The 13,887-nt window shown below is 39.4% G+C and overlaps 1 protein-coding gene across 2 annotated transcripts in view; it reads left to right on the top strand.

Moving 5' to 3' along the window:
* The window catches only part of KIFBP (kinesin family binding protein), a 38,353-nt gene extending 27,264 nt beyond the window's left edge, over positions 1-11,089 (top strand). For both annotated transcript variants that reach the window (XM_059900307.1, XM_059900306.1), the window contains exons 6-7: positions 5,726-5,841; positions 9,634-11,089. In XM_059900307.1, coding sequence (XP_059756290.1) covers positions 5,726-5,841; positions 9,634-10,509 — 992 coding nt within the window. In that variant the 3' untranslated portion in view covers positions 10,510-11,089. The remainder of the gene's footprint in view (positions 1-5,725; positions 5,842-9,633) is intronic.
* Positions 11,090-13,887: the final 2,798 nt, after the last annotated feature.

Below are 13,887 nucleotides of genomic sequence, written 5' to 3'. Positions count from 1 at the left end.
TGCAGTGCTGTTTACAGTAGCGAAGACATGGAAGCACCCTAAATGTTCATCAACAGATGAATGGATAAAGAAGATGTGGTACATATATACAATGGAATATTACCCAGCCATTAAAAAGAATGAAATAATGCCATTTGCAGCAACATGGATTGACCTGGAGATTATCATACTAAGTGAAGTCAGTCAGATGGAGAAAGACAAATATATCACTTATATGCAGAATCTAAAAAAGATGATACAAATGAACTTTTTTTTTACAAAACAGAAACAGACTCACAGAGATCGAACTTATGGTTACCGGGGAGAAGGGTGCTGGGGAGGGATAGATTGGGAGTTTGGGATTGACATGTACACACTGCTATATTTAAAATAGGTTACCTACAGGGACTTCCCTGGTGGTCCAGTGGTTAAGAAGCCGCCTTCTAATGCAGGGGGTGCAGGTTCAATCCCTTGTTGGGGAACTAAGATCCAACATGCCACGGGGCAGCTAAGCCTGTTTGCTCTAGAGCCTGCCCGCCACAACTAGAAAGCAGCCCTGCGCACCACAACAAAAGATCCTGCAGGCCACAACGAAGATCCCGCATGCCACAACTAAGACCCAATGCAGCCAAATCAAAATTTTTAAAAAAATTAAAAAGGACCTACTCTATAGCACAGGGAACTCTGCTCAATAGTCTGTAATAACCTGATAGTTATAGTAAGGGACTCAGCCTAGCCCAAACCTGTCTTTTCCAGCTCGTTTGTCACAAAAGCAGTTACTTAAAAATCTGACACCCACCCCCCACCCCCATCTTACCACTTTCGTTTGATTCTCTGCTGGGATATTTCAGTTCATTTGGTAGGGGACCAAAGTTCTGTCCCCCACCAAAACTAAGTTCTCAGTTTTGGGTTTTTTGGTTTTGTTTTGTTTTTTTTACAGTGTTGAGAAGGGACTCCTGTCATATTGGTTTCTAGTGTGTGAGATGCTGTCTGCTGTGTTTTGTATTTTTTTATTTTTTGACTAACTGTATGGAAAGTTGTCAGTAAAGCCTTTGTCATAGGATGGACTTAAAAAAAAAAATCTGTAATAACCTAAATGGGAAAAGAATTTGAAAAAGGATAAATATATCCTATGTATAACTGAATCACTCTGCTGTGCACCTGAAACTAACACAACCTTGTTAATTAACTATACTCCAATATAAAATAAACATTCAAAAAAATAAATAAAATCAGTAATATGCCCACCAGGACCTCTGAGCACATTTTAGTAAGGTATACAATCCAGTAACTTTTGCTTCCAAACCTTAAGGAAGTCAATTACCCAGATCCATAAGCTATTTCTGAAAAGGAAAGATCAAGGACTTCATATGTAAGTGCAGGTTCCAAAATACAGTCAATCCTCATTATTTGTAGATTCCATATTTTTGAATTTGCCTACTTGACACAATTTACTCATAACCCCCAAAAACAGTACTCAAGGCACTCATGTGGTCATTTGCAGACAGCAAAGGATTTGAGGCACCTGAGGTGCACATTACCAGCTGAGGTTGAACAAGGCAATGATCCACCTTCTTGTTTCAGCTCTCATACTATAAACAGGTATCCTTTTTGTGGTCTAAATTACTCAGTGCCACGTTTTTCACATTTTTTTTGGATTTTGTTGGTGATTTCATTGTTTAAAATGGCCCCCAAGTGTAGTGCTGAGGTGGTCTCTAGTGTCCCTAAGCACATGAAGGCTGGGATGTGCCTTCTGGGGAAAATACAGTGCTAGATAAGCTTCATTTAGGCACAAGCTACAGTGCTATTGGCCCTGAGTTCAATGTTAATGTCAATGTTAATGAGTCAATTATATATTAAATAAGGTGTCTTTAAACAGAAACACATTAAAATAAGGTTATATATTGATCAGTTGATGAAAATATTGTGACCAGAAGCTCATCAGAACGTAACCCTGTATTTGCCCTAGGAGTGATGTTTTAGCATTCCCTAATTCACTGTTCACAGCAACTGTATAGAACATAACTACCAGGACCAATGAGAATCAGCTATACATTGTTTCCTTATAAGAGAATCCAAGTTTTACTGTTGGGATTAAAAACCACTTTTTCTACGGAACTGAATGTTCACCTGAAGGAGACGATCCAACTGACTGGTGACTTACATCAGTGTTGTGCTTCCATGTTGCTTGGGAGGTGAGCAGCTTGATTCTCTCCCTGTAGAGCTGGGCAGTGCCTGCTGTACTTGGCATCTGTGTCACACCCATGTTGATGGAAAAAGGAAGATTATAAAGGCAGAGAAAAGTACACAGGTTAATGGCAATACTGCATTAAATCTAACATGATGACTGAAAATGTTACGAAGGATTTTTTTTTAAATACTAGTGAAAACCAAAATAATTTAAACCATGAAAAATTTAAAAATTGTTCTTTGCAAAAATAAATTCCTTCCACAGATGTAACAGTATTTTGGTAAAACTGGACGTGGGACTCATTACAAAATGGAATATTTGACCATTAAATCACCCCCGCCATTCCAAACATTGTTTTGGGGGATGCTTTCCACTCAGGACTGCTTTTAATTTATGAAAAATCCATTTCAATTTGGCTTCTACTAAATTGGAATTTGACTTATTGATTAGGAGCCATGCTAACCTTCACCTTGTTCAACACTATTTCTTCATTTACAGAGACCATAGCATAGGCAAGGTGGTAAAAGCAAATGCTTAAACAATTAGAGGAAACTGCTTTCAACAACCTACCTCTTAAGAATCCGTGTATAGATTTGGGGTTGCCGGGGGGATGGTGTTGGGGAGGGTTGGATTGGGAGTTTGGGACTAGCAGATGCAATCTATTATATACAGAATGGATAAACAACAAGGTCCTATTGTAACTGTATTCAACATCCTGTAATAAACCATAATGGAAAAGAAAAAAAAAAGAATCCAAGTAGACATGAATTATAGAATTCTTATCCTAAAGTATTCTGAAAACCTGTATGAACAATACTTTTATTAATCTAATTCGATTAATAATGGTATTAATCACCCACATGTACCTGTTCTAAGGTCTAAGAAATTGTTTTTGGGTGCCACTAACTGTGTCCATATAAGATGGTGAACTTAATTGGTAAATGTGTGTTCTGACTACTCCACTGGCTGGCTGTCCCCCCATGTCTTCCTCCCTCTCCTCCGGCCTCCGTTTCCTGAGAACACAGCACTGTTGAAATTAGGTCAGTTCATAACCCTACAGTGATCTCTAAGTGAAAGGAAGAGTTGCAAATCTCTCACTTTACATCAAAACCTAGGAATGATTAAGCTTAGTGAAGAAGGCATGTCAAAATAGGCCAAAAGATACTCCCTCTTGCACAAGTTAGCCAAGTTATGAATGCAAAGGAAAAGTTCTTGAAGGAAATTGAAAGTGCTACTCCAGTGAACACATGAATGATAAGAAAGCAAAACAGCCTTATTGCTGATATGGAGAAAGTTTTAGTGGTCTGGATAGAAGATTAAACAAGTCACAACATTCCCTTAAACCAAAACCTAATCCAGAGAAAGGCCCTACCTTTCTTCATTTCTGTGGAGGCTGAGAGAGGTGAGAAAGCTGCAGAAGAGAAGTTTGAAGCTAGCAGAGGTTGGTTCATGAGATTTAAGGAAAGAAGCTGTCTCCATAACGTAAAAGTGCAAGATGAAGCAGCAAATTATCCAGAAGATCTAGCTAAGCTCATTAATGAAGGTGGCTACACTAAACTGATTTTCAATGTGGATGAAACAGCCTTCTATTGGAAGATGCCATCTAGGACTTTCATAGCTAGAGAGAAGTCAGTGCCTGGCTTCAAAGCTTCAAAGGACAGGCTGACTCTTTTGTTAGGGGCTAGTGCAGCTGGTGACTTTAACTTGAAGCTGATGCTCATTTACCATTCTGAGAATCCTCGGGCCCGTGAGAATTGTGCTAATTATGCTTTATGCTAGTTATGCTACCTGTGCCTTGTAAACGGAACAACAAAACCTGGATGACAGCACATCTGTTTACAACATGGTTTACTGAATATTTTAAGCCCACTGTTGAGACCTACTGTTCAAAAAAAAAAATTGCTTTCAAAAGATTACTGCTCATTGACAATGTACCTGTGTCATCCAAGAGCTCTGACGGAGATACACAATGCGATTGTTGTTGTTTTCATGTTTGCTAATACAGCATCCATTCTGCAGCCCATGGATCAAGGAGTAATTTCGACTTTCAAGTCTTACTGTTTGAAGAAAAAAATCATAAGGCTATCACTGCCATAGATGTGATTCCTCTGATGGATCTGAGCAAAGTAAATTGAAAATCTTCTGGAAAGGATTCACTATTCTAGATGCCATTAAGAACATTCATGATTCATGGGAAGAGGTCAAAATGTCAACATTAACAGGAGTTTGGAAGAAGCTGACTCCAGCCCTCAGGGATGATCTTGAGGGGTTTAAGACTTCAGTGGAGGGAGTAACTGCAGATGCGGTAGAAATAGCGTGAGAACTAAAAGTCGAGCCTGAAGATGTGACTGAAATGCTGCAATCTCATAAAATTTTGACAGATGAGGAGTTGCTTCTTATGGATGAGCAAAGAGAATGGTTTCTTGAGATGGAATCTACTCCTGGTGAAGATGCTGTGAAGATTCTTGAAATGACAACAAAGGAGTTAGAATAGTACATAAACTTACTTGATGAAATAGCGGCAGGGTTTGAGAGGATGGACTCCAGTTTTGAAAGAAGTTCTGCGTTGGGTGAAATGCTGTCAAACAGCATTGCACGCTACAGAGAAATTGTTCGTGAAAGGAGGAGTCCATCAGCGCAGCGCACGTCACTGCTGTCTTGTTTTAGGAGATTGCCACGGCCCCCCCACCCTTCAGCAACCACCACCCTGATTGGTCAGCAGCCAGCAGCACTGAGGCGGGACTGTCCACCAGCAAAAAAGTTTATGACTCTCTGAAGCCTCAGATGATGGTTAGCATTTTTTAGCAATAAAGTATTTTTTAAATTTTTTTTTTTTTTATTATTTATTTATTATGTTTATTTCTGGCTGTGTTGGGTCTTCGTCTCTGTGTGAGGGCCTTCTCCAGTTGCGGCGAGTGGGGGCCACTCTTCATCGCGGTGCGCGGGCCTGTCACTATCGCAGCCTCTCTTGTTGCGGAGCAGAGGCTCCAGACGCTCAGGCTCAGTAGTTGTGGCTCATGGGCCCAGTTGCTCCGCGGCATGTGGGATCTTCCCAGACCAGGGCTCGAACCCGTGTCCCCTGCATTGGCAGGCAGACTCTCAACCACTGTGCCACCAGGGAAGCCCCAATAAAGTATTTTTTAATTAAGATGTGTACATTTTTAGGACATGATGCTATTGCACACTTAATAGATTACAGTATAGTGCAAACGTAACTTCTATATGCTATGGAAAACAAAAAATTCGTGTGACTTGCTTTATCACAGTGGTCTGGAATCAATCCTGCAATATCTCTGAGGTATGCCTGTATTCAAAATTTAATATACATGGTGACCTTAGTTTTTACCTATAGGTAATACATAAGAAAAAACTAGAAAGAAATATACAAATAATAGTGAGTACCTCTGGGTGGTAGGAATTTTTTTTTCCCCACTGCTTCAGTGAGGACTTGTTACTTTTATAATGGGGGGGGGGGAGTGATACAAAAAAGAAAGCAGTACACAATGAAAATTACAATTGTGACCATTAACTTATACAAATCATGTATCATTTTAGCTACTGAAGCTGAAGGAGATGTGCCAGAGCTTTATCACCAAAGAAAAGGGGAAATAGCAAGATGCTGGATCAAATACTGTTTGACTCTCATGCAGAATGCCCAACTTTCCATGCAGGTAATACAGTCAAAAGTGGTCTTTTCTTTCTTAAATAGCAGGATGTTAAGTAAAAACTTAAAATGGGGAGTATGCTCATTGGTCTTACTGCCTGTGTATTATTCAAGGCTTGCAGAACGCTCTCATATATGTTTGTTTCTTGTTCTCCCCATCTCACCCTTTTCAAATCTTACTCATCAATTGAGGCCATCTCAGATAACACCTCTTCCTTCAAGACTTCCCTTTGGATAGAGCATAAGCTCCATGAGAGGGAGGCTTCATCATATTCGTATCGTATACTAATCTCCAGACACAACAGGTTCTCAAAAATTATTTTTTTTAATTTATTTTTGGCTGTGTTGGGTCTTCGTTGCTGCACACGGGCTTTCTCTAGTTGTGGGGAGCACGGGCTTCTCATTGCGGTGACTTCTCTTGTTGCTGAGCACGGGCTCTAGAGCGCAGGCTCAGCAGTTGTGGTGCACGGGCTTAGTTGCTCCGTGGCATGTGGGATCTTCCCGGACCAGGGCTTGAACCCATGTCTCCTGCATTGGCAGGCGGATTCTTAACCACTGCGCCACCAGGGAAGCCCCTCTCAAAAATTATTGAATGTATAATTCTTCATCCCCTACAGATATCTTCTCCCTCCTTTAAATTCCATAGAACCCTACCTAAGTCACTTGACTTTGTATTATCCCTGTTATCCCTATTCATATTCTTATCTTATTCCTTTACCTCTTTTTAGACTATAAGCAACTTGATGGCAGGAAGTCTTACTAATCTTTACTTTATAGAGTAAATATATATTTGATAAAAGTATGAGTATAAATGTATCTGGAAACAGCCCTGCTAGTTTGTAGCTGTGTATTCATGGCAATTAACTTCTCTTTGCCTCAGTTTCCTCACAAGTAAGATGGGGGTAATAATAGTACTTAATAGTGTTGCTGTGAGAGTTAAATATATATAAAGGGCTCAGAAAAGTGCCTGAGACATAACCAAGTCCTCAATAAGTTAACTGTCATCATTGGTATTGTTATTACTGATCCATACCTAATGGATTCTAGTTCCTAACCACTACAGAGGAAAATAAATCATTTGGATGCACCATACTAAGTGTAGATACATTGGAGACCTTCCTGAAGGAGTTATTATGCTGCTTTTCTATTTACATGCATTGAAGTATAATCAGTCTTAGTAAATATAGAACCTTGTGAAACTGCTAAACAAAATAAAACCAAACAAGCCACAAACTCCCAGAAGCATGGGTCTTTCAAAGATGAGAGCACTTTAGAGGTAGAGGGTAAAGATGAGGCATGTTTGGAAAAGAAAGGAAGTAGGGAGAAAAACTAGGGAGCTTTATGTGTAGAGAAGTTGCCAGGAAAATCTGTCAGCTTTCTTCTGCTCAGAAAGCACCCTAGAAAGCATGTAAACAAGCAGCCAGGAAGCACATTAAGTAAACAAGATTTAGAGACTTACGGCCTGCATTTGAAGTAATTGTGTCAAGCAAAACACCCTGTGTGATTTAACTCTTACCCTTCCTTTAGTTGATGTTTTCCAGACTGGGCACTAGAGTTTATCATCTGGTTACTTTAAACTCAAATAGTTGCCATGCTACTAAATTACTCAGATTTTCCTTAATCTGGCTTTGTTACTTTAACTTTATCCTTTGATCATCTGTTTACCTGAAAAGCCTTCTTTAATTCAAGTTTAATAACATATACAAATTTAAGTTATTTCTGCCAGCTCTATGGTAGTCATTGTACTATGATGAACAAAAATAGACTTGGTTTTTTTTACTTCGTATGAAAGTGTAATTTTAGTAAGTTCCACAAAGGAGAGACACGTGATACGAGAAGTCATAGTAGGAGGAAGTAACATCTGAAGGAAGCTCTGGGAATGAGAAGGCCTAGCATTCCAAGGAGCTGAAGCCGCACGTTTAAAAGTTCTGTGGCATAGGGAGCATGGTGTTAGAAGGGATGGAACAAAGGCCTGTGAGGCTGGAGCACATGTGATATACGACAGAGTTAGAAGGGGATAGAACAGGGACCTCCCTGCTGGCGCAGTGGTTGAGAATCCGCCTGCCAGTGCAGGGGACACGGGTGCGAGCCCTGGTCCGGGAAGATCCCACATGCCGCGGAGCAACTAAGCCCGTGCACCACAACTGCTGAGCCTGCGCTCTAGAGCCCGTGCTCGGCAACAAGAGAAGTCACCACAATGAGAAGCCCGCACACCGCAACGAAGACCCAACGCAGCCGAAACTAAATAAATTAATTAATTTTAAAAAAAGAAAGAAAGAATGGGATAGAACAAGCAGGGCCTTCAATGAATGGAGTTTTTGGACTGATCACTTAGGTAGCAGAATGGAGAATGAATTGAGGGAAAGCAAGAGTGGATGGGGGAGATTAGAAGACCATTGGAACAGTGGAGGTGAGATGTGAAGGGAGCTTGGTGTAGGATGGTGGCAAAAGAGATGGTGGAAAAGAATGCATTCAGGAGGTATTTAGGGGGCAAAATGTAAAGGACTTGGTGATGGATTGGAAGTGTGGGGTAAAGGGGAGAGGAGAGGAACATCTCAAGGATGATTCCTCCACTGCTGGCTGTCCAGATCGATGGAGTGTCCTTCACTAAACTACGACTAGAATAGGAACGTGTTTGCTGAAGAGTAAGAGTTCCCTTGTGGACCTGTTGAGGATGAGGTGTCTGAGTCTTCTGAGAGAAGGAGATGTTGTGTGGGGAGCTGTAGTTATGGGTCTGGAGCTTGAGAAGAGGTCCAGGTCGTACCTGTAGATTTGTGAGTCCTCCTCCCATGGAAGGCAGTTGCAGCGGTGGGTATGGATGGAGTCACCTGTGTAGAGCAGTGCTGTCCAATAGAAATAAAATTACATACGTGGCTGGTATTCTAAGTTTCCTAGTGGCTACATTAGCAAAGGAAAAAAACAGGTGAAATTTATATTTCTTAGCCTAGAATATAAAAAGATATAATCATTTCTATTTGTCATCAATACTAAAGAGTTGAGCTATTTTAAATTTTGTACTAAGTCTTGGAAATTGGCTATGTATTATTTTACACTGATCACATCTCAGTTTGGACATTTCAGATGCTCAATAGCCATCCACACGCAGCAAATGGCTACTGTTTCCAACAATGCAGATCTAGAGAGACAACTTCAAATGAAAAGAAGAGAAGGCCTTGGGGCTGTCCACTGAGGGATCTGATGTTTAATTTTCTTGTCTAGGAAGAAGAGAATGAGCTTAGTCTTTTTTTTTTTTTTTTTTTTAACCATCTTAGTTTTTTTTTTTTGACCCCAGGAAGTAGGGGAGATAACTTTAACTATGAGTAGATTTAACTCTGTCTTTATTTTAGTATCTTTAAGAGACCTAGAGCATTTCTCTGTAATATATTTCAGTAAATAACTTAGCATAAACATCATGTTGTTAATCTTAATTGCATTTCTGTACAATATTTTTAGGATGTAGATTTCAATCTTACGCTAATGTTAAAATACTACTAATAATGTATTAGATGTATATAATGTTTCACGGCTCTTACAGTTTTCATATGCATTTATCTTACCTGAAAGAGTAACTATAAATGAGTTAGTTCCCCCAAAGAGGAAAGTAATAAGCAGTTTTACTTTTTCCTAGTTTCTTTCATTTTTAATATAATTAGAAAGAAGTTTTAAAAGATGTGATTATATCACCTCCCTAAACCAGGCTGGGAAGAGGGTTTTCTTATCTTTACTCTTAAGTTTGCTGTAGTATTGACAGCAGGAGACCAGTGTCTGTCCTCAACCATAATTTATTTTTTTCTTTCAGGACAACATAGGGGAGCTTGATCTTGATAAACAATCTGAACTTAGAGCTTTAAGGAAGAAAGAACTAGATGAGGAAGAAAGTGTTAGGAAAAAAGCTGTGCAGTTCGGAACCGGCGAACTGTGTGATGCCATCTCTGCAGTGGAAGAGAAAGTGAGCTATTTGAGACCTTCAGATTTTGAAGAAGCCAGAGAGCTTTTCTTAATGGGTCAGCACTATGTTTTTGAGGCAAAAGAGTTCTTTCAGATTGATGGTTATGTCACTGACCATATTGAAGTTGTCCAGGACCACAGTGCTCTGTTTAAGGTGCTTGCGTTCTTTGAAACTGACATGGAGAGACGGTGCAAGATGCATAAACGCAGAATAGCTATGCTAGAGCCCCTAATTGTGGACCTGAATCCACAGTATTATTTGTTGGTCAACAGACAGATTCAGTTTGAAGTTGCACATGCTTATTATGATATGATGGATTTGAAGATTGCCATAGCTGACAAGCTGAGGGATCCTGATTCACACATCGTGAAAAAAATAAATAGTCTTAATAAGTCAGCACTGAAGTACTACCAGCTCTTCTTAGACTCCCTGAGAGACCCAAATAAAGTATTTCCTGAGCATATAGGGGAAGATGTTCTTCGCCCTGCCATGTTAGCTAAGTTTCGAGTTGCCCGTCTCTATGGCAAAATCATCACTGCAGATCCCAAGAAAGAGCTAGAAAATTTGGCAACATCATTGGAACATTACAAATTTATTGTTGATTACTGTGAGAAGCACCCTGAAGCTGCCCAGGAAATAGAAGTTGAACTAGAACTTAGCAAAGAGATGGTCAGTCTTCTTCCAACAAAAATGGAGAGGTTCAGAACCAAGATGTCCCTGACTTAATAATCCTTGTTTTTAATGACAGAAAGTGTGCAGTAATGAAGAGATATTTTTTCCCCTTATTCAAACAGGCCCAATTCCATTATGATGTCTACCTTCATAGCCAGATGAGTGCTGTTTGAACTTGAGATAGACCAATTGAGTCTTTGCTAGGACCTTCATCAACATAATTAATAATTTATACCTAATTATGTAAATAAATTGCCTTGTTAAAGTGACATGTGATTGGTATTTAGATTGCTCATTTCCTATTTAAATATAAACCTTTTCTGCCTCATTTTCTAAAAGTAGGTTCTTTGTTGGCTAATACTTGATGGATTCGTTAAAAGGAAAAATGCTGGGTAATATACCTGGTGGGCAAGCTGTTACTGTATTAAAGTTGAAAAAATAACTTCTTGTAGTTATTCTTCCCAAAATATTTGCTTTCCTAAATTCCCAAAGAAATCTTTCCCTTCTGAAATATTAAAAAACTAAGTTATGTTGTAAAGTATTGTAGTTTGTTTCATTATAGAGGAAGAAGGCCATGTTGGAAATATAATAAATTGACTTGCTTCACTAATAAAAGCTTCCATTTATTCTTTTGTCTTCTTGTAAGAGTTGGTTTATTTTTGATACTTCAAAGGGTATTACCTTATTTGAAGCCAGAGAAGAATATTTCTTTGGTAACATTGTATAGAGAGAACACATTAAAATCTTATTCATTGAATATACTTTTTGAAATACTATTATGTTCCAGAAAAATTTTATTGACTGCAGTTTCTCAGAGGATCCTAGTATATCTATTAAGCTTTAAGCACTGTTGAAAAAAGATATGCACATAATAACATTGTTAGTATATGTTAGTCATTTTAAGTGGTTGCAGAATTGAAATGAAGTCGCTATCCAGTGCAAAAATCAAGATCAGTTGTAAAATTTGATACAGAGAATAGCTCTGTACGTTGACCTAGTCCTAAGCTTTCCGAAGCCAAGTCTAAGATTCTGTAACATGTATGTATGTGTGGTAAATACCTTGCTTTTCCTTTGAGATCAGTTTGCCAGGAAAAAAAGATCTTTGAGTATAACAGCAGTGTGTAATTCACTCAATATTTCATATTTATTAAATGTCTCCTGTGGATCGGACACTGTTCTCGGTTTTCTAGGCTTAGAGGATACAATAATGAACAAGATCAGCAAGATCCTATTCTCACGGAGCAAGTAAATAGATAAGAAGATTTCAACTCATGAATGCTATTAAGGAACCAGAATTCTAGGTTGACGTTTAACAGGAAGTGGTGCGACGGTGACCTGAAAGGCCGCTGAAAAGGTGGAAAGTGACAGTGAGCCGAGAACTAAACGGCCAAAAAGGGGCAGCAAAGTAAAGATTCTTAGGTAGAGTGTTCCAGAGAATGCTAGGCCCTCAGGCTGGCTCCAGCTTAGGAAGGAGTTTTGCATTTTAGAAGATAGGAAAGGCCAGTGTGGCTGGAGCAGATGAGGTGGGAGTAGAATGGGGTGGGGCAGGAGTAGGGAGTCCAGATGGAGAGGGCTTTGTAGATGAGGGTAAGGAGTTAGGACTTTATTCTAGGTATAGTGGGAAAACTTTGTAGATTTTTTAAAAAGGGAGTGACATGTTCTGATTGGCATTTTTAGGAAACTACTATGGCTCCTCAGGAGAGAAGAGATTGTAGGGAGAAGGGAGAGGCACCAAAGGGGAAACATGGAGACAAGCTACGTTCTATTAGGATTAATCCAAATGGTTTGGACCAGGGTCATCAAGTAGGGATGGAGAGAAGTGGATAAGTTCAGTATGGGAGTAGAATCACAGGACATGCCAGAGGATTACGTGGAAGGCATGAAGGGGAAAGAAGAATCAAGAACCATATGAAGTTGAAGTATGCAGGAGAAGCACATTTCTATGAGGGAGATGTGGGGTTAGAATTAAGAGTTCTATTCAGGTCATATTGAGTTTAGGATATTAAGATGCTTGAGATGGGATGATTGCTAACACCCCCCTTTAATCAGACTTTAAAAGGAAAGTGAAGAGGATCAAGAGGAGGCAAAGAGGGGAGGGAGGTTTCTTGGGGGTAGTGAGACGGCTCTGCATTGCAGCTACTCTCATTTCTTCATCTCTCTTGAAAACTGATTCTAGCACAGGTCCCCCTGTTATGAGCCTTTCCTGATATAGCCATTTTGCTCTTAACCTTATTCAACCTCATAACTTCATTTTAAAGTCGTTCATTAGCTTGCTTAACAAATACTGATCTCTTTCTCTGTGCTGGTCACTGTGCTAAGCTCTAGAATATGGTCTATAAGGCACAGCCTCTTAAATGCTGATAGCTTTTTCTCTTCCCAACTGTGTTATTCAACTTGAGTTCAAGAGAAAATTCAACTGTAACAGGCATTAGTCTTAAAACCAGTCTTTATCCTAATAACCATCAACATACTTTGCTATTTGTCATTTGCTATCTATAGTGACTTTTCATATTTTTAAACTTTGTCTTTAGTTATCAGCAGAAAATCTCACTGGCTGCTTTGCGTCCTGCACTATATTCATGTAGCCTGTTCCACAAACTGCTTTCCCTGAGCACGGCTTCCTAGAGACATCTGCCCTCCGAGACTTTGTTGCTTCTCTGGATTAGTAGTTCTCAAACTTTTTGGTTTCATGGCCCCTTTGCACTTAAAATTGAGGATGCCAGAGAGCTTTTGTTTATGTAGATTATATCTCTCGATGTTTATCCTATCTGAAATTGGATTTAAGGAAATTTTAACAATTTACGTTAATGACAAATCCATTGGATTTAAACAATTTTACGAAAAACTTATTTTCCAGAAGAAGTGGCATATTTTACATTTTTGCCAACATCTTTAATGCCTGGCTTAATAGGAAACAGGTTGATTCTCATAACTGGTGTGATATAACATGTCATGTAGCCTTTGGAAAACTCCACTGTACATTTATGAGAGTGTGAGTGAAAAAAATAATGTCTTATTATGAAACTAGTTTCATGGGATCTCCTGCCCCAGTCTGAGGTCCCCTGGACCCCCACCTTAAGAACTGCTGCCCTACTTAATCTCCAAAATATACAAACAGCTCATACAACTCAACAACACCACCAAAAAAAAAGTCCCAATCAAAAAATGGGCAGAAGGCCTAAATGGACATTTCTCCAAACAGACTACAGATGGCCAATAGGCACATGAAAAGATGCTCGACATCACCAATTATTAGAGAAATGCAGATCAAAACTACAGTCAGGTACTATCTCACACCAGTCAGAATGGCCATCATTAAAAAGTCTACAAAAAAAAAAAAAAAAGTCTACAAATAACGTGCTGGAGAGGGTGTGGAGAAAAGGGAACCCTCCTACACTGTTGGTGGGAATGTAAGTTGGTGCAGCCACTGTA

This window comes from Balaenoptera ricei, chromosome 16 (genome assembly GCF_028023285.1).
Source record: "Balaenoptera ricei isolate mBalRic1 chromosome 16, mBalRic1.hap2, whole genome shotgun sequence".
Lineage (NCBI taxonomy): Eukaryota > Metazoa > Chordata > Mammalia > Artiodactyla > Balaenopteridae > Balaenoptera > Balaenoptera ricei.
The sequence above is the reverse complement of the archived record's forward strand: the minus strand, read 5'-3'. Positions and strand labels throughout refer to the sequence as shown.